Here is a 20,569-nt window from a genome sequence, read left to right on the forward strand (position 1 = left end):
TGTTTTGTTCTGGGCAAATCTTGTACTGTAGAGGGGGATGGATGACTGACGGATGATCAAAAAAAAAGTCTGGCAAGTACAACCCATTAGGCATTATAAGGGTTCACCTAACTGCTGTTCATTCATGTCACAGACAAACCAACAAATTCCAGCAAGAGAGGCTGCAACTTTCCCATGACAAGGAATGTCAGAATTCATTGTCTTTCCGCATAGCTGTGTAATACACCTGCTTCCTGTTCATGACAAGGTTAAATAGTTTCTATAAATACTACACTGATATTTAGAATGATATTTATGATTTGGTATGACATTTCTGGTAGTACTTTTCTAGACACAATTGGTATAATGTAAATTAAATAACCAGATCATTTGTCTTGAGTTGAATTGCCATGTTTAGGAAAAACAATGCTTCTAAAGATAAGATGGAATGTACTGCACCTAACAATATCGCACGCAACAAACCATGACAGATTTGTTCCTCTTCTCTAACTGTCACTGATCCATGTTTACAAAGAATTTAGTTTAGCTTGTCTGTCTGCTATATACTGGGAGATGCACATGAGGTCACATAAGTATAAATAAGTTTTATATATAGTGTATCTACTGCAACATGTTAGACCTGGTTTTTGGTGTAGTTGTTGTTGTTGTTTTTGGGAAGAGAACTCCATGTCCATTTCTGGATTCAGAAGGTAAGGTATATTGGATTTGTTGTTTAAAGTGCTTGTCCTTAAAGTACACCATGTAATTCATTATGTATTTAAAGTATCTTCTGACTTCAGAAATAGAGTTCACCTCAATAGAAAAAAAAACATGGCTAACATTAGCTCTGTGGTGCAGTGGATATATAAAACGTATTTCTCAGAAACACAGCAGAGTACATAAGCACATAAACCATACAAGGTGTGAGCTATATGTAGGCTAATAAAATCCAGATAATATCTGTGATTATGTAAAGTCCCTGGCCTTCCTACAGTCCAGTTTTAAATCTTACCTGTATTACTTATTTAAGGTTGATCCATCAGTAGCTTAAATAAAATCTGTACAAATGGTTTCACCCAATTAAGGTTGATATTACTGGAGTGCAATCTGAGAAAATAAACCCCAGACTCTCACAGAGCAAGAGACACAACCAGGGATTTGGCCCAGGTCCATTGCACTGCCATGCTAATCTTAGACGTCCATCCATTAGCTCATGTTAACGGCTCATTTGTATACACGTCTATTTCAGGAGAAGGAAGACTCGTTAAATGCAGACTCAATCACTTGCTGTATGGGAAAATAGCAATAAACAAATTATCCAAATTATTACTGTTGCAATAACAGAGCCGACATCATTGCTGACCGGCGGGAAGATTTGCCGTGATAACATGGCTAATCAAGTGCTTTTTTGGTGTTATTGTTAGTTAGCTTGCTTTCTGTCATACTGACTCACCACATAGTTATGATAAACTAATTTTGCCTCCCACCGCTAAAGGAAGCCATCAAGGTCTGAGACTATGTGTGTTTGTAAAGGAAAGACATAACATCTTTACAAGACGGAAAAGAACAACCGTAGATTGTCCCATGGTCAATAACAAGCACTTCTAGAACATTTCAAATGTCAATAAGAGTTATACATTTAGGATGATCCTAGAATACTGAAGCAGAACATTTGTCTCATAACCTACAGCCACTGGTAGACACAATACTAAACATACAGATTTGAGTAAACAAGTCTTTTAGTGAAAATCTGTTTCACAAAACCTGACAATATATATGAGAAGTCACTCTTCTAAACATTTATATTAATCAAGTGACTTATGCTGAAGTGAGCACAATAATATATAAAGAAAGCATGATGGGCCATGTTAAAAAGATAGCTTGTTAGGATGTTGGCTAACTAGCTTATTTTAATTCATATACAATTTATTGCCAAAAGTTTTGGGACAGGTGGAGGGCCCTTAGTTCCATTTTTAGAAACTCTTAATGCTTCAGCATACCAAGACATTGTGGACAATTTCATGGTCCAAATTTTGTGGGAACAGTTTGGGGATGTCCCCTTCCTGTTCCAACATGACTGCACACCAGTGCACAAAGCAAGGTCCATAAAGACATGGATGAGTGAGTTTGGTGTGGATGAACTTGACTGGCCTGTACAGAGTCCTGATCTCAACCCGATAGAACACCTTTGGCATGAATTAGAGCGGAGACTGCGAGCCAGGCCTTCTCGTCCAACATCGGTGCCTGACCTTACAAATGCACCCTCTAGAGGAATGGTCAAAAATTCCCATAAACACACTCCTAAATCTTGTGGAAAGCCTTCCCAGAAGAGTTATAGCTGCAAAGGACGGGCCAACTCCATATTACATTCATGTGCATGTAAAGGCAGACGTCTCAGTTTTGGCCTAGCTCCCAAATATATTGGCAATATAGTGTATTTTTAGCTATATAGTTAAGCTTAAACATTATCCTGATCATTTCCTGTTAAATATCAACAAATCTGGCTAGCTAGTCTAGCTCATTCAGCTAGCTAATGGCTTACCTGTCCATATTTCTGCAGGCTGGACATTGAGCTGATATTTCTACGGAGTTTTGGCTCACATAACTTGAATTTTATTAGCATGTCTGGTTTCCTTTGGGCATTTAAAATTGAAAATAACGGATAAACTGGACCAGGGATACCCGTCTGTCTCAGACATTGCTCCCTCAGACATTGCATTGGATGGATCTTGAATGTATTACTAAAAATGTGCACATTCTGTCTTTTCATTGGCTTACAGTCCTCCAGTTAAATGCATTCTAATAATATATTAATCTATTATTAATTATAGATTATCTCTGTAATGGAGATCAAGAATTAATTTAGCATAATTAATTTCAATTACTACAATTTTATTAGACTCTCCAAAGTCTCCATTACAGTGAAGCATGTTCTCAAGCACTGTGAATAGTGTTACTTTCCACCCTGGTTATACAACCACGCCTCGAGGCATTAATTTGAGAACAATTCATTAGTTATTATTTTAGCACAGTTGAGTCACAGGCCCGGCTTCACTGGCACAAAGCTGTTTATATCTCTGAAATGGTTGTTGATGTTGCAGGACATTAAGAGGACAGGACAGACTTGCACAGAGGAAGCTGTTGTTAGAGGATGTAACAGGAGAAGGGCAGATGTTCGTATCTCAATACAGATGAACAGAGGTTTTGAAAGAGCCACTTGGGTGAAGTTGGCTGGGAAGGGGAAATGTTTATATAGGTTTTATTTACCTTAAACATGCAAATAAAAATCTTTTGTGAAAGATTCTTCTTCTTTTTTTTTAAACTTTGCACCCTTACACTACATTGCCAAAAGTTTTGGGACACCCCTCCAAATCGTTGAATTCAGGTGTTGTAATTTCAGGGGTTAGGCTTGGCCCCTTAGTTCCACTGAAAGGAACTCCTAATGCTTCAGCATAACAAGACTCCACACCAAACTCATACAACCATGTCTTTATGGACCTTGCACATTTATATTGGAACAGGAAGGAGCCATCCCCAAACTATTCCCACAAAGTTGTGATCATGAAAATGTCCAAAACGTCTCGGGATGCTAAAGCATTAAGGGTTCCTTTCACTGGAACTAATAACACCTGAATTCAATGATTTTTGGTGGGTGCCCCCAAACTTTTGGCAATATAGTGTATTTGTAAATGCAACAGTGGGATACAAATGACACCCCGATCATGGAATACCTCACTTACACTTATAGGGGAAAAAAACATCCAAAAGGTTTTAAGCTTCCTAAGCAGGTCAGAACTGGAATCCTTTCTTAGTTGTAGACCTGTACATAGCATCTTTAAGGGTTGCTCTGATGGATAACCAAACCCTGCATAATTTTTTTTTTTTTTAAACATAAATGAAATAAATTGTTCAGATGTCCATTCATTCTTTAGACAGTTAAGGGCTGATTGCTTTAGAAAAGTGCCATACTTTGACAGCAAAAGACTCAGTTGTAAGGTTCTGCCTTTAACTAATGTTTCCATCAAAGGTGCAACCAATACCTCCTTTAGCATGCTAGACTGAACCTTTTTTCCCCACAAAAGCCTTTAAATGTTCTTTAAAGTACTTTCAACTGTCTAAAATGGTTCTAACTGGAATCCTTTTTGACAGTGAAACACTTAGTATTAAGGTTCTGCATAGTGTTTAAACTTCTACAAAGGAGCTAGTAATGATCCCTTGAGAATTGTAGATGTAACTTTTTCATACTCCAGTGGAAAAAAATAATTTTTTTGAGTGCTTCATCATATTTAGCTTTTTAAGGTTCGATTTTGAATCCTTTGTTAAAGAAAACGTCACCACATGCCGCTGTAAGACTGAAGCCTGGAATGCATGAGAACACTTTTCCGATGAAAGCTTGACAATACACAGAGCAGTATCCACGTAGAACATTCACCTGCCTGTAACGCTGGAAGACTGTGTTGTGCTGAGCTAAAGCATTAGTCCTGCTGCCCATGACCAAAAAGGTGTTGGTTTCAGAGCGTTGACTAAAACAGCAGCAGTGTTAACAGTGAGGGAATCTCAGCCACCCGATTAAGCAATTGAGACACATCTTAAAGAATGTCGGAGCACATTCCGATCACACCAGAGGCGAGAAGTGAGAGCAGTATCGGATCCATCAGTGCTGAGATTCCTGACGTGCTACACTGTAGCAGGAGTTCAGCTTCAGGGAAAACTCAAGCACAATTTTCCTTGCATGATGGGTGCAGACATTCCTAATTATATTCTTCTTCACAGAGCGAGGAGCATTGCAAATACAACAAAATCAACACACTCACAGCAGAGTACACACACAGAGTGCTGCTTAGATCACATTACACAATGTTTAATAGAATACTCTTGACTATTTTATACAAATCGAAAACAATATTGCATTAAAACCCAAGACAATCCCATTAAGGCCATTGCTAGCATACGGTTAATACTTGGGCAGCGGCTTTAAGATCTGCCCTTTCTCAAGCAAGAGCTACTTGTCTTTTTAAAAAAAAAAAAAAAAAAAAAAAAAGATACTATGCATGAATGTTATGCTCACAGAACAAAAGAAACCTGGTTGAAAATCCAGACCAAAGTGCTTTTTGTTTAACGTCAGTGTTGTCTAACATGAGTGATAAGCACTTTGTATTTTCCACATCTTTTTTTTTTTAGTGAGGTCTAACATGGTACGATGTGCAAAAGAAAGCCACTGGGCTAACATTCACCTGCTCCTTATCACCCAAAACTCCTGATCAAACAAAATGAAGAAAACTTTACAAAGCCCCTATCGCTCAGAGTACTGTTGCAGGTATTATGCATTGGCAACCTTTAGTCTTGTTAAAGCAAATATAAAGGAATAAACAGTGCTAAATCAGAACTTACCAAAGAAAAAAAAAAAATACAACATATTGGCCACATACATTGAAAATCTGACTAACGGTAGAAGAGTCAGTGCAGGAGTGATGCTTGTTCTGGTTAGCAAGGCTAAGATCAACGTAAATCAGTGAAGCATATACTGTGTTTCTAATAGTACTGACGCTCCAGTGCAAGCGATTGCTCTGTTCTGTTGACACTGATCTCAGCCTTGAAGGCAATTCCTAGCTGCTTTCAGTTACTGTACTCCATTCCATCCAGCTACATGAGGCTAGGTATGATGCCCTCCCAAAATTAACACTGACTTAACTGTGCTGTAACAGAGAGAACAGTTCCATTATAAGTTACCTAACAGCAGTTTCATGTGTGAAAGAAAATATTAAAAAAAAACACCCTGAGTGACCTACAGTGTGAAAACCACCAGGGGTATATTCAGGATTCTGTAATGTCACCAGTCATAGAACAGTGACAAAAAACTGAGAAAAGATAAATATACTGGGGGGAAACACACACACACACAGTAATCTCTTCAAACAAAAATTCCAGACAAATACGGAAAAGCTTACAAAAGAGGCCTTAGGTCAAAAAGGGTGAGATGTAGAACTGTAGTCACTTTTTTTCTTTTGAATGCTCTATTTTGAATACAGAGGTAATCTCTGTGTGACGTAAACATAAATGATCATGCATTTCCTACATGGTGTTTGGAGTTCTATTGCATTTGTTTGAAAGGTATATGGCAGGTCCAGCAGGAGACGAGATCACGCTGAGGGACATCTCTGTTCTTACTGCTGCTTACACTCTGCTGGCTGAGGCTCTTTCTACACACACACATACAAATAAAGAGAGACACGGACAGAGAGAATGTGTCAAGCCATTTCAAATGTCCAACTAACTCCATGAAACAGACGAGCATGATGGAAGAGCTGAGAGGCATGCGGCAGGTGAGATTTACATGACTGGGATACTGAAAAACACCAAGACCCGAAACAGAAATAACTAGCGGCTGTAAAATGCAGCGTGTGGATGACTTATATTAACGTAATGCTTATAATTAAGGAAGCAAATTAAAGGTCAGTGGAAAGAGAGTAGATGTCATGGAGCAGACAACATGCTGGAACTAATGTCCCTTACCTAGGAATGCATGGAAGTGTAAATGATTCATGCCTGCAATGAGGACAAAGGGGACGGGGAACAACAATCAGATTACACACGAAACGTGCATAAATTTAGTGTCAATCATTCCATTTATTAACCAATCAGAAGCAGATTAGCAGAGATGCATGCTGGGCTGTTCAACATCAGACTCCAATTTCACCAATGTAGTCATTTTATTTATTACTTTTGTGTAGATCCAGCATGTCTGTTCAAGTGTACGTCTTATATGATTGGGTCAGATACTAGAACAGGACCATACACTGTATAGCTGATATGTAAGAAATAAAACATGACAATCATTTTCATATAATCCTAAATAATCTTTCTAGCATGTTTTATTCCTGTTGTACACAGCGACTTGTAAAAGCTGGTATACATCAGTTTATAACGTCATTTTATGTTGTGGAATGTCCATGAAGCAAGTTAGTTCCTGTTTTCACTGAGGTCGTCTAAGCTATAAACAGTCATGTGCTCAGCAGCCTCTCTTTTTCTTCTCTCTTGGGAAAATAAAACGCAAAATTTAGTGACCTTTACAAGGAGAAGCCAACTGGAACTAAACATTTTACAGAAAGCTTCATTATATAAACATTACGTTTATTTTATAACTATAGAAATGACAACGTATTAGAACAAGCACATTAATATAAACCTGTGATTTGCCTTACAGCTTGTAGAAATGATGAAGGATGTACATGTAGGCTCTTGAATTACACACAAAATGTATTCTTATTAAAGTGCTCAAAATATCAAAAATATAATACCTTTTAAATGATGTTTTTCCGATATTGCTATAGCAACAAGACCAAAAAAATGCAGCAAACACACCCAGTTTTATAGCATTAGGGCATTTCTGCTCATCGGTCAGGGTATAATATTTTACTTTGTGTTTTTATGTCAAGGTAAATGCTTTCATGATAGACACAGTTTAGAAACGTTACTGCATCACTGGGGTGGAGAGAGAGCTGTGAGGCCTTATAACCATCCTGTATCTGACAAACGAAAACTGATGAGTTTCTGTTTTTGGATACAATCGTTAAAATAAGGGAACAGAGCTGTAGTTTTTACAGACATGTCAAATACAAATCATGTTTAGTGTGCTGCACTTGGCTCACAGTCTGGAGGCGTGTCCTAGGAGCTGTATACTATTAAATCTGAACTATGATCTCAGTCTCATGTTTCTGCCTGCATCTTTTCATCTCTGTTGAACAGCCCAGAGCTACAGTGATCAGTGTGTTTGAATCAGTATCATCCAAAAGCCCATCATTAAGCGTATATGTAGACAGATGCCAGAGAATACTGAAAACAAAGATCTAAACACTAACAGTGGGGTCGATTTCGCCTTCGTCTTCCTCTTCACCCTCCTCAGCATCCTGAAAAACACAAAAGTAGTTCAAACTATGGTCACGCCGATCGAGCCTACAGTATTTCATAAATGAACACTTAATGAAGATTTATATAACCAACCTCCTCATCGCCTTCTTCGACATCCTCCTCTTCAAACTGCACCCACGCAGACAGAAAAAAAAATTGCAAGGCACAAATCAGTATTGAAAATAATACAACTATCATCCTGGTCCTTGAATATCGTGACTAAATTTATTGTTCTACCACAGTGTACTGGAGGTGAAATGTAGTGATACAGTGCAGCTTTAATTTAATGGCATTTACATCTAAACTGAGGGGTCAGTGTAGGTATTACAGCACTTTATATGCAGGTCCCCTGGGGCAAAAGTAATTGGACAATTGGGGGCTCAGCTGTTCCATTTCCAGCTTTAGGTGTTATTCCTACATTATTTAAATTAGAAGCAAATGATTAAAAGGCCTAGAGCTTATCGAGTCTGGCATTTGCATTTGGAATCTGTTGTCATTAACATCAAGCCCAAAATGTCATTATTGCCAGTGAAGGAAGCGATCATTAATCATGAACAGCTTTTTGCAATAGTTGGCCAGATGAGGAAATAGATATGTATGTGTCAAAGCCATCAATTAAGAGATGTCTTCGCCAGAATAAATACAGAGGGTTTACCACAATATGTAAACCAAATCTAAAATCCCTGTACAGTTCAGCAACAATAAGAAAGTACTTGCTTCATTATTCACATCAAACTAAAGCTGAAAACCTGCATTCATTATTTATTATTAAATAATAAATAATTATGTATTCATTGTTTATTATTTAATTTCAAATCCAATATACTGTGATCGACTGCTAAATATGTTTGGACTTGACTGTATATCAAATGTTAAAAGCAAGATTACATCCTTATTTAAATAAGTACCTTTTTATTGTTGCTGAACTGTACAGGGATTTTAGATTTGGTTACATATTGTGGTAAACCCTCTGTATTTATTCTGGCGAAGACATCTCTTAAATGATGGCTTTGACACAAATATCTATTTCCTCATCTGGCCAACTATTCACTTGTGAATTTCCCTTTGGGATGAATAAAGTATCTATCTATCTTATTTTTTTTTTTGCAAGTTCGATCCTGTAAGGGAAATGAAATGAAACTGAAAAAACATTACAGCAGTTTATTTAAGAGTGGTGACGTACGCTTTCATCATCTTCCAGAGCCTCTCCTGTGAAATATAGCACTGCTCTGGGGATGATCCGCTCTCGGAAAAAGTGACCAATCTCAAAGTCTGTGGCAAGAGTGAAGTCTAGATCCTCATCCTGAAACACACACACACAAATCCTAAATACAGCACTGATTAAATCACGCCATTATTTCAGTTTAGATATATTATTAATAACTACATTAATGTTTCGAAAAATTACCAAGGGGTGAACATTTTAAGCAGAGTCAACAAATCGGTCATATTGAAAAGGTCTTATTTGTGGAATCTGCTCAGTCTAACTTGAATGGAGCTGTGCTTATTTACTCACAGCAGTGGGTGCTGACAGGAAAACTGTGACGCACAAGTCTAACTTTGTTAGAATTGCTAAAGCGCAAGAGACGCATGTGCTGTGACAGCTTGGATTAGTATGTGGGATGAAAAGACGCAATTAAAGTGTCTTTACGGTAATGATTGCACAATGCTTGGTTAGTCTGCTGAACTAATCTCCAAAATGTTTACAAACAGTGGAGGACAAACACTCAGCCAGGACAACTTCATGGTCAAACTCACCATTCCATCTGGAGATGCTGAAAAAAACAAAAAAGGAGGGGAAAAAAAATGCATTAACATCTATAGAACAGAACAAATGATATAATAAAAAGAAATACAGCTAAAATCCAACAAAAGTATTTTTCTTTTCATTTATGGTCTCTAGCTGCCTTTATGAAAAGAATATGACGTCATGCAGTCGGTTAGTTTCTGCTATGGTGACTGCTCATGATCCACCATCACTTAAGGGCAAATGCCACACCTATGAAGCATTCTAAGGAAATCACTTTTTCCCCCACCAACACACACACACACACACACAAAGACTTCCTGCGCCTTTCGTCAGAAACCTTTCTACAGGTAAGACTGCATTCTTTCACAGGCACTTGGGATGTAAAAAAAATGACAAATGAAAATGACTCTGGTTAACCGAGGTGAAAAGGAGCTAGCACAGAAGGAAACAAGTCATGTGTTTCTATTCACTAATTACACCAGGCCAGAACAGTATCCGCAGGTAATGAATGACTAGACTAATCCAGGGATCACTCAATAGGGAGGAAAATCATCACATGACTACACACCTGACTGCGCAGTTCTCTAGTGAAAGCTCAGCATATAAATTAGTAATCATCATCCCACTCAGTACAAGCAAATTCCATCAGCTTCTCCTTTGGCCTCATGCAGCCACATTTCTGGACTACATGATCTATGCACCTGTGTCATTTTAGCTCAAATAAATAAAACTAAAATGTAGTGGAGCCACAAAGAAACGTCACATGCAGCACAGTCACACTGACAAAAGCAATGTATAACAATACAAAATTATCAACAGTTTAAAATGCCACATGGGAACAGATTTTCCATGTTCCATGCTTAGAAGTGTGCTTATTTGCGAGACTATAATATAGCTTGCGGTAATATTTACTGTAACAGAGAGACATTCATACTCATCTGTTAAGAGCTAAATATAGCTAACGATATATTTAAAAAGCGCAAAATGCTTTAATACACTGTAGGGTTGACTGAAGGTTGAAAGGAAAATTTTATTTTGCTACAGTTGTGGATATCATTATCCAGCATTTGCAGAGTTACTGTTATTATAGTTACTAACTGGTTTAAATTGAACCCAAAACTCAATAACTCAAAAAGAAGCCTTTTGGATTTAATGTTCTGTTTAGTAGAAATATCAGAAGGAAAAATCTCTTGGGCTACAAACAATAGCCAAACTTTTATTGTACATATTTAAATAATCAGCCTAATATTGAAACAGATGGATGATGTTCATAATCCATTTAAAGGGTTTTTATATCCATAATGCCTGAAAGCAAAGACTACAAAGCTACATCAATGAGCCAGCTAAAACTAAAGATGGGTGTGTGCTGCCACCTGCTGTACATTACAGACACAGACAAAATGGAGGGCCCTAATGTAAAAAGTTCTGCATTAATCACAGGGGTGTGTGGATTGAAAAATGAACTCTTCCTCGCAGGATTATCTTACCTTTGACAGGGTTAAAAAAGTTAAAGAAGGAATCCTGTGGCACTTCCTTGGTGATGGTCCTCACTGTTCCTCTACCTTTGTGCTTTTGCTTTTTCTTAATAATTTTCACAGTTATGTCCTTGCCTTTCTGCCAGTCTATCTTGCAGCTGGATAAAAAAACAAAAAAAACAAGCAAAAGTTCTCATCTTAATAAACATATCATTTCCTGCATATTTCAATCAGTTCCTGAAAGTAATGCGTGTAGTGTGACAGTGTTCCTCACCCCTCACAGTCCACTATCTCTGGCCCCTCGAATGAGAAAGGGTCTGCTGAATCTGGCTCTGATTTCATCTTGTATGTTTTAGTGAGGATGGTATTGCTGAAGTAGCTGTTAGGCTCAAAATGGAACTCCAAAGTGAAGCTCTGGTTTAGGACACAAAATAAATCGGTGTCAGAAATAGCACGAAAGCTGTTTGTGATAAAGAGGAGGGGAAAAAAGAGGAGGAGAATTCAGTACAGACCATTGGCTCTCCGGGTGCAGAGAATTTCACCGTAATGTCCTGCAAGTGTTTCAGGATAGGCTCGTCATGCTCCTAAAAAGAGAAAAAATGTAAATAGTATGATCATGTGATGGTCTGATAACGCATCATCCTGGTCAGGGCTGTAATGGATCATAAACAGTGTGTGTGAAGAGTGAATACACCCTCCATGGGATGCCAGTTTATCCCAGGGGACCTTGCATACACACATTCATACAGTACACCCATTCATGCTTTAGGGAGGTGAGACAAAACCTGCATGGAAACATGGAGATATTGCAAGACTCTGCAAATAATAATTCAAGCTCAGAGTTGAACCTATGAGCCTATGAGGGAGTAACATTTCCCTCTGCACCAGCATGTTTGGCTAATGCAGCCTACAGATTCAAATGTGCTGATATAAACAAAAACTTTTCACATGGTTAAAATGGAAAATGTGTTTGTGTACGCTATAGGGTCATGTACAGCCAGATGCTGTCAGTTTTGATTGAATATAACAATGACTGGAGCAACTGCTCCTCTAGTGGAGACTCTTCAAACTGCTAAACCTGAGTGAGCAAAGTGGTCATGTCTAGCAGGTCACATCTAAAGTACATGTGTAAATGTGACCACTCTCATTACATTCATACCTTTTCCATGTAGGAAAAATAGATTTCATATTAGGCAAAAAAAATATGATAAAAGCATTCGGAATAAACTGCATTCCAGAGTCGGTGATGTTAGTATGGGGATGCTGGTCAGTATTGTCAAATTCAGGTCATTCTAACGCACCAGATTTATCCCATGAATACCCTGGGAATAAACTGATGAGCTGAGATGTGTTAAATAATATTAAGGGAAAACACTGCAGGACATACATCTGTGCTTTAGAGAGCCGTCACTCTTGAAGAAGGACATTTAGTAATAAATAAAGTGGCCTGCAGTTTCTTCTACCTGACCTTTTTACCCCCAGTTCATTTAAAGCTCACTCTTTAAAATATCCTACCTAAGGAAGGTAGAAATAAATCTGCAGAAATAAATGTTTAAACTTATTTTTCCTATATGTCTGCAAACCTTTCCCGACTACCTCTAGCTCTGGTGCAATGGTTTGCTTATCTGCACAGGTTGAGATCCTGGTCTATCCATTCACGCCTTCAACGTAATTAAGTTAATCCAAAATATCATGTTGTATGAAACTGGCTGCCTGTTTATTAGCCAGATCAGAACTGAAAGTCTGCATGTCTGAAGAACTTCCGTTTTCAAAAACCTCTTCCTGTCTAAACCACATTTAAATGTTTGTGTCTAAAATAAATGAACTTACTTTGCTGTGGGGTTTCTAATTCAGCTGTTATGGAAAGATCCGTACAGTGCCAGAGCTCCTGTACATTGTTTGTTTTTTGTATATAAGGGTGGACCGATTAAGTAGTCACCTGGAGCATTTCCCCCAGCATGTCCACATGCTTGAAAATGGTGAGCCAGAACTCTGGGATGCCTTTAGGGTCTTCGGCAGTGGCTGAATCTTCTTTCTTCTCTTCCAGGGCAGCCTTCTTTTTCATATCCTCCTGTCGGAGCAGAAAACATCAGCAATCACTGGGTCTTTCTAATAACAGTCATAGCAAGTATAGATGACTGATAAAATTGAAAGTAAGAACTTTTTTCTGCAATTCTATTTATTTTTAATGCATATCTGCATTTCTAAACCACTTCAAGTGAGCTCGATTCTTGGATGCAAATTAAAGCAAAATGAACCTCCATATCAGTGTCCCCCTTTTGAAAGAATAGGAATGATTCTGTTCTTCTGCCTATAGTGATTCATAAGTCACTTGTGATTGTGGACAAGTTAACATTGAGAATGTGCATTCAGTGGATCACTCATCTTATATATTCATTGGAAATTTATTTTTTAGCACATAAAAAAAAAAATATCACTCAGGTATTCATCTTCCAATAGTTGTTTCATTTCCTCTGATGTTCCATCTGTAAACCCGGGGGCATATGACCTCAGTGACCACTGCTCACAGCCAATAAGGGGGAATACTGACAGTGTTTTATATTATAATACTTGTTGCCTAAGCACAAATGCAGACTTGAAGCCTTTCTTCAAATCAAACTGCACTAAGAAGAAAAAAATTCTTGATTTGTTAATACAAATAATGACACACACCATATGAAGAGCTCTTTCCTATACATGCATTTTGGCTGTCAGCTGTCTGCTTTGCAGCGTATTTAACTTTGCACAGAAGACATGTTTTCAGCTAGTTCTTTCTTTCTTTCCTCAGTTTGGTGTGTCAAGGCCTCTAGATCCCTACATTATCCCAAGATGCAAATTTCACCCAAATAGCAGCAGATATGCAATAAGCAGGTACTCACAGACAGCTCTTCCTCTTCGCCTTCACTGTGCCACTCGCATTCTTCGTCGGTGGGCTCCACTGCTCCAGACACCACTGCCCGCCTCTGAACAACACACACTAGATTAGTTTGTGCACTTGTATAGAGTAGGTTTCTGTAATATCAAATTAATTTAGTGTTCACCGAGCTACAATGCCTCATTTTACTCTAACATAAACCCAAAAGCTAATTACAAAGTCTTCTAGATGTTGTAATATGGCAGCCCAACACAACGCCCTACAGGGCTGCTTGTGAAAACCCTCTCTGAACTCTACTCAGCAACACATTATGTTGATGGCAACGTAGCATTTAATTCACAGGAGGGAAATGATTTAATCTTACAGTTTTGAATGTTATTCAGCTGTCCCCAGCCTTGGAAACAGCCAGACATGCGGGAGATCAGTCGGCAACTCGTTTGGGTGGAGGATGAATTTAGCACTGGGACAGGCTACTGATACAAGCCTGAGCTGCAACCATTATGTGTGCACATGGGACAAGATGGACTGCTAGTATTTCTTCCCATTTGTATACAATGGCCAAAAACGGCAGAACAGCTCCTCTAGAGATTTTGTTGTTCTCACTTGCCTTTGTTGCTGCATACACTAAGTATTGTGCTGCTATATTTAACTTGAGTTTCCATAAATTATGAGATATAACAGGGATAAATATTAACCTTGTCAAAGATGGGCTGGTAGAGACCAGCATATTTTCTCTCCAGCTCATGGACTTCCTCATAGAACTTGGCCTCTATATGAGCACACTGGCCTTGCAGTCTCTTCAGAGCATACACTCTCCTCTTCACTGCTTTGGGCAGGGCATTGACATTCGGTATCCTGCAGAGAATTTGGGTTATTATTTACTGTAGTGCAGATGTCTGGATCTTCCAAGTGTTGGTAATCAAGTTACAGCAAACAATATGCAAAGCTATGCAGGATAATAATCTAATACCCAAGGTCTTCCTGCTTTGTTATTCAGAATATTTTCTAAATGTTTTTTTTTTTAATACAGACACTCAATCATCTGAATCTCTCTTCACAGCTCATACCTTTCTACCTGAGTTATGATCTCTGGTCTGTCACACTGTGAACCTTTGCTTCCTCCCTTACCTGTGAAAAGGAAAAAAAGGGTTTGTTTTCAGTAAGTACTGCTCCAAGATGCTATCAAATCATAATATAGGGGAATCACAAAATCTGAAAAGCACTAGCACATTCCAAAAACAGCACTGTTTTGGCTCTTTCACAACAGAAATCACCTTGGAAATATACTAGTATGACTGGATCTTGTAACTGTACTATACAAGATATGAACAGAAACACACAAATATGCAAATTTAAGGGATGATTTAAAAAAAAAAAAAAAAATGCTGCATGACTTGTACTACATGTCACCCTGTCAGGGAAACTACAGAAATGCCCATGACACTTTAAAAACCTTCAGTATACCTCTGGCTTCATTCTTTTCGTTTTTTCGTGCCTCCATCACAGATGCCTTTTAGCTGTAAGGAAAACAATAAGCAGGTATTTGGTTTATATGTTTATAATCTTTTCAATTCACAGATTGTAATCAAAGCTGTAATTATCCATGCTAATGATTCAATGTCATTTAAAAAGACAACATATCCTGTCTGTCTTATACTTGCAACAGGACAAATGAGAGATGGAAAAGGCCTTCATTCACACACACCCAAGTGTGAATCCTGACACCATCATATGAAAATCTACTAGTCCAGCAGGTTTATCTAGCATTTCAACAGGTTTATCAGGAAAACGTACTTCTTTTTCTAACATGGAATCTGGCCTGCTTGTTAGCACGGAGAATAAATAACATATAGGAAATCCATTTTAATTGCAGGAACCAGTTCATGTAACTGTGAGAACGCCCAGGAACACAACGTTTATAATCAAAAGTGTAACTGACAAATAGATCTGTAAACAAACTGTGTGCAGATAATGTTACTGAGCAGGATTCAACAATTAGTCCCTAGCATGCCTGAGTGGTAGTTCTAGAAAGTTACTTGCTTTCCTGTGTCTCATGCTTGGTCAATAGAAAAGCGATAGACAAAATATAAAAATAATATAAAGATAAAATATTAAATTATTATTCCAACACGAACTACAAATCAGCATTTATATACACCGATCAGGCATAACGTTATGACATCTGAGAGGTGAAGTGAATAACACTGATGATCTCCTCATCGTGGCACCTGTTAGTGGGTGGGATATATTAGGCAGCAAGTGAACATCTTTTCCTCAAAGTTGATGTGTCAGAAGCAGGAAAAACGGATTTGGGAAGGATTTGAGCGAGTTTGACGAAGGGCCAAATTGTGATGGCTAGACCACTGGATCAGAGCATCTCCAACACTGCAGCTCTTGTGGGGTGTTCTGCAATGGTCAGTATCTATCAAAAGTGGTCCAAGGAAGGGACAGTGGTGAACCGGTGACCGTGTCATGGGCAGGCAAGGCTCACTGATGCACGTGCGGAGCAAAGGCTGGCCCGTGTGATCCGATCCAACAGAAGAACTACTGCTGCTGAAGTAGTTAATGCTGGTTCTGATAGAAAGCTGTCAGAATACACAGTGCATGACGGGTCAGGGCTGTTTCAGCAGTGCAAGGGGGACCAACAGAAATATCAGGCAGGTGGTCATAATGTTATGCCTGGTCTGTGTAATACCCTATTCACGTGAAATGTAATTCAATGTACAGTCATTTCGCACTTTTTGTCATTGATCCCAAAGTTTTAAACGACATTAATAATTTTGTAAGGATTTACAATAAGACAAGAATCATGTCAGTGTCAGTTGTCCTGTACAGACTGGCCAACAAGATCAAAGCCACCGGCGCCAAAAGGAGCTGTCAATCAAACCGCAGGCTACTTTCTACCACGTGGGATTCGATCATCTATAATTGAGCAGAAGTGACGGCGCTTTATTCTATATACAGTGATCACCTCACTAGCTGCACAACTACATATAATGATCATTAACATCATTAGCGGTAATACAACATGGCGAGGATCATGACAGAGCACCGTCCGGTGTAAGTACCTGCGGAGACTAGTTCGGTTTATTCCTTAGGAGCATGAGAGAAAGTTTTGGCAGAGTGAAGTTATTTCAGTCCTTACTCTCTTTTTGTTAGAGAGAGAGAGAGAGAGAGAGAGAGAGAGAGAGAGAGAGTCCCACATGGTGCACACCGACCGCCTGAACGTGTGACAGCGCGTGGAAATCAGACCACGCTCTCGGTCACCCGTTAAACCCAACACCTTCCTCCTTTACATAACACACAGTTTATATACAGTATAAAGAGGCTTGTGAACGTAGAGGCTAAAAAAATGATAGCCTTTGACTTACCTCAGGCTTCAGGCCGTCCTCACGCTCTTAAACTGAGAAGGTGCAAAAAAACTGGCCTCACACCATCGCCGTCTCTCATTGGTGGAATAGTCGTCACGCTCTCCGAGAGCCAGCAAATCAGCGACGAGCTTCTGTGCCGCTGAACATTATTGGTTGTGGGCGTGTCCAAATCACACAGCTCCATTAGGCATGAAATAATTTATTCTCACACCCTATATAAGTGTACAACTTGTTCACTAGACTATTTAGGATTCAGATAGTAGAAGAAGTTCGCGTGGTAAATGTTACATGCTGAGAAATATAGATTTTATTTATTTTGTTTTTTTTTCAATTCTTAAACACAGGCTTAACGACATTCTGAATTATTTATACCTTGAATAAATAACACAAGGCCAAGGGATTATTTAAACAAGGTATAAATAATACACACACACATACACTATATTGCCAAAAGTATTCGCTCACCTGCCTTGACTCGCATATGAACTTAAGTGACATCCCATTCCTAATCCATAGGGTTCAATATGACGTCGGTCCACCCTTTGCAGCTATAACAGCTTCAACTCTTCTGGGAAGGCTGTCCACAAGGTTTAGGAGTGTGTTTATGGGAATTTTTGACCATTCTTCCAGAAGCGCATTTGTGAGGTCACACACTGATGTTGGACGAGAAGGCCTGGCTCTCAGTCTCCGCTCTAATTCATCCCAAAGGTGTTCTATCGGGTTGAGGTCAGGACTCTGTGCAGGCCAGTCAAGTTCATCCACACCAGACTCTGTCATCCATGTCTTTATGGACCTTGCTTTGTGCACTGGTGCACAGTCATGTTGGAAGAGGAAGGGGCCAGCTCCAAACTGTTCCCACAAAGTTGGGAGCATGGAATTGTCCAAAATGTCTTGGTATGCTGAAGCATTCAGAGTTCCTTTCACTGGAACTAAGGGGCCAAGCCCAGCTCCTGAAAAACAACCCCACACCATAATCCCCCCTCCACCAAACTTTACACTTGGCACAATGCAGTCAGACAAGTACCGTTCTCCTGGCAACCGCCAAACCCAGACTCGTCCATCAGATTGCCAGATGGAGAAGTGCAATTCGTCACTCCAGAGAACGCGTCTCCACTGCTCTAGAGTCCAGTGGCAGCAGGCTTTACACCACTGCATCCGACGCTTTGCATTGCACTTGGTGATGTATGGCTTGGATGCAGCTGCTCGGCCATGGAAACCCATTCCATGAAGCTCTCTGCGCACTGTTCTTGAGCTAATCTGAAGGCCACATGAAGTTTGGAGGTCTGTAGCGATTGACTCTGCAGAAAGTTGGCGACCTCTTCGCACTATGCGCCTCAGCATCCGCTGACCCCGCTCCGTCAGTTTACGTGGCCTACCACTTCGTGGCTGAGTTGCTGTCGTTCCCAAACACTTCCACGTTCTTATAATACAGCTGACAGTTGACTGTGGAATATTTAGGAGCGAGGAAATTTCACGACTGGATTTGTTGCACAGGTGGCATCCTATCACAGTTCCACGCTGGAATTCACTGAGCTCCTGAGAGCGACCCATTCTTTCACAAATGTTTGTAAAAACAGTCTGCATGCCTAGGTGCTTGATTTTATACACCTGTGGCCATGGAAGTGATTGGAACACCTGATTCTGATTATTTGGATGGGTGAGCGAATACTTTTGGCAATATAGTGTGTGTATATATATATATATATATATATATATATATATATATATATATATATATATATATATATATATATATATATATAAGCTCAATTAATTTTATTACAGTTTCATTTTTAAATAACCTTTTAAATATATTGTTTTTTCCTCTTGTTAAAGTATGCTGCTTATATTTATCGTTCATATGGTCAACAGGTATAATGCCTGTTTGTTACATGTGCATGTAAAATAACTTTGGTTATTTATGTGCCTACTCAATTAGATCATGGTCCAGGGTATGAGGAACATTTAGGGCATTTAACTTTGTTTACAAGGTTTGTGGTAAAACACTTAATCTGGGGTGGTAGTTATGTGTACAACATTTGTGCCTGTAGTACAAAAAGTGTTTGTTTTTAACCTAGAAAGTTGACCTTTAAATATTTGCTCTAGAAGGTAAATACGGTACATTTATGTTAATTAGATTTTTTTTAATATGTTAAATTGTTTTAAAGGTTCAGTATAATTACAATTTTGCACCATTTTCCGAGAGTGTATCTAATCAAAAGCCTGATTGGTGGCCAAGAAAAAAAAGTTTGGGACGTCTGCCTTTACATGCACATGAACTTTAATGACATCCCATTCTTAATACGTAGGGTTTAATATGGAGTTGGCAGCTTTAACAGCTTCAACTCTTCTGGGAAGGCTTTCCACAAGGTTTAGGAGTGTGTTTATGGAAACTCTTGACCATTCCTCTAGAAATGCATTCGTGAGGTCAGGCACTGATGTTGGATGAGAAGGCCTGGCTCGCAGTCTCCGCTCTAATTCATGCCAAAGGTGTTCTATTGGGAACATGAAATTGTCCAAAATGTCTTGGTATGAAGCTGGAGCATTAAGAGTTCCTTTTACTGGAACTAAGGGGCTGAGCCCAACCCTCTCCGCACTAATTCATCCCAAAGGTGTTTTTATCGGGTTGAGGTCAAGACTCTGTGAAGTTCCTCCACACCAAACTCGCTCATCCCTGTCTTACTGGACCTTGCTTTTTGCACTGTTGCGCAGTCATGTTGGAACAGGAAGGGGTCATCCCCCAAAGTTGCGAGCATGAAAAAGTGCAAAATGTCTTGGTATGCTGAAGCATTAAGAGTTCCTTTGACTGGAACTATGGGGCCAAGCCCAACCCCTGAAAAACAACACCTTACCATACTCCCTCCTCCACCAAACTTTATACTTGGCACAATGCAGTCAGACAAGGCCTGTTCTCCGGGCAACCACCAAACCCAGACTCGACCATTGGATTGCCAGACAGAGAAGCGTGATTCCTCACTCCAGAGAACATGTCTCCACTGCTCTAGAGTCCGGTGGCGGCATGCTTTACACCACTGGCAACTTCTGCGCACTGTGTGCCTCAGTATGCGCTGACCCAGCTCTGCGATTTTACATGGCCTACCACTTTGTGGCTGAGATGCTGTTGTTCCTAATTGCTTCCACTAACAGTTGACCATGGAATATTTAGTAGTTATTGCACAGGTTGAAACCTATCACACTTGAATTCACTGAG

General features: G+C 39.3%; 1 protein-coding gene across 3 annotated transcripts; it reads right to left on the reverse strand.

Moving 5' to 3' along the window:
• Window positions 1-4,998: 4,998 nt before the first annotated feature.
• Window positions 4,999-17,460, reverse strand: nap1l4a (nucleosome assembly protein 1-like 4a). 3 transcript variants are annotated; one of them, XM_058408647.1, is made up of 15 exons: window positions 17,359-17,459; window positions 15,452-15,504; window positions 15,055-15,115; window positions 14,683-14,842; window positions 13,992-14,075; window positions 13,052-13,183; window positions 11,625-11,696; window positions 11,387-11,526; window positions 11,125-11,270; window positions 9,646-9,662; window positions 9,071-9,190; window positions 7,981-8,016; window positions 7,839-7,886; window positions 6,493-6,525; window positions 4,999-6,179 (listed from the first exon to the last, which is right to left on the reverse strand). In XM_058408647.1, exons 2-14 carry the CDS (start codon window positions 15,486-15,488, stop codon window positions 6,520-6,522), a joined length of 1,059 nt encoding a protein of 352 aa, XP_058264630.1. In that variant the 5' UTR covers window positions 15,489-15,504; window positions 17,359-17,459; the 3' UTR covers window positions 4,999-6,179; window positions 6,493-6,519. The 3 variants fall into 3 exon arrangements, with proteins under 3 accessions (XP_058264630.1, XP_058264628.1, XP_058264629.1); XM_058408645.1 differs by lacking the exon at window positions 6,493-6,525; XM_058408646.1 differs by lacking the exons at window positions 4,999-6,179; window positions 6,493-6,525 and adding an exon at window positions 6,558-7,013 and having other exon boundaries at window positions 17,359-17,460.
• Between the last annotated feature and the right edge of the window lie 3,109 nt (window positions 17,461-20,569).

The sequence above is a fragment of the Hemibagrus wyckioides genome, linkage group LG14 (assembly GCF_019097595.1).
Source record: "Hemibagrus wyckioides isolate EC202008001 linkage group LG14, SWU_Hwy_1.0, whole genome shotgun sequence".
Lineage (NCBI taxonomy): Eukaryota > Metazoa > Chordata > Actinopteri > Siluriformes > Bagridae > Hemibagrus > Hemibagrus wyckioides.

Excerpts from the sequence above, each read along its gene's own strand:
- nap1l4a (XM_058408645.1), bottom strand. The coding sequence starts at position 15,488 with ATGGAGGCACGAAAAAACGAAAAGAATGAAGCCAGAG. Across the intron at positions 11,697-13,051 it reads TGCTGGGGGAAATGCTCCAG|GAGCATGACGAGCCTATCCT; the intron begins GTGACTACTTAA and ends TTCTCTTTTTAG. Across the intron at positions 7,887-7,980 it reads TCGAAGAAGGCGATGAGGAG|GATGCTGAGGAGGGTGAAGA; the intron begins GTTGGTTATATA and ends TGTGTTTTTCAG.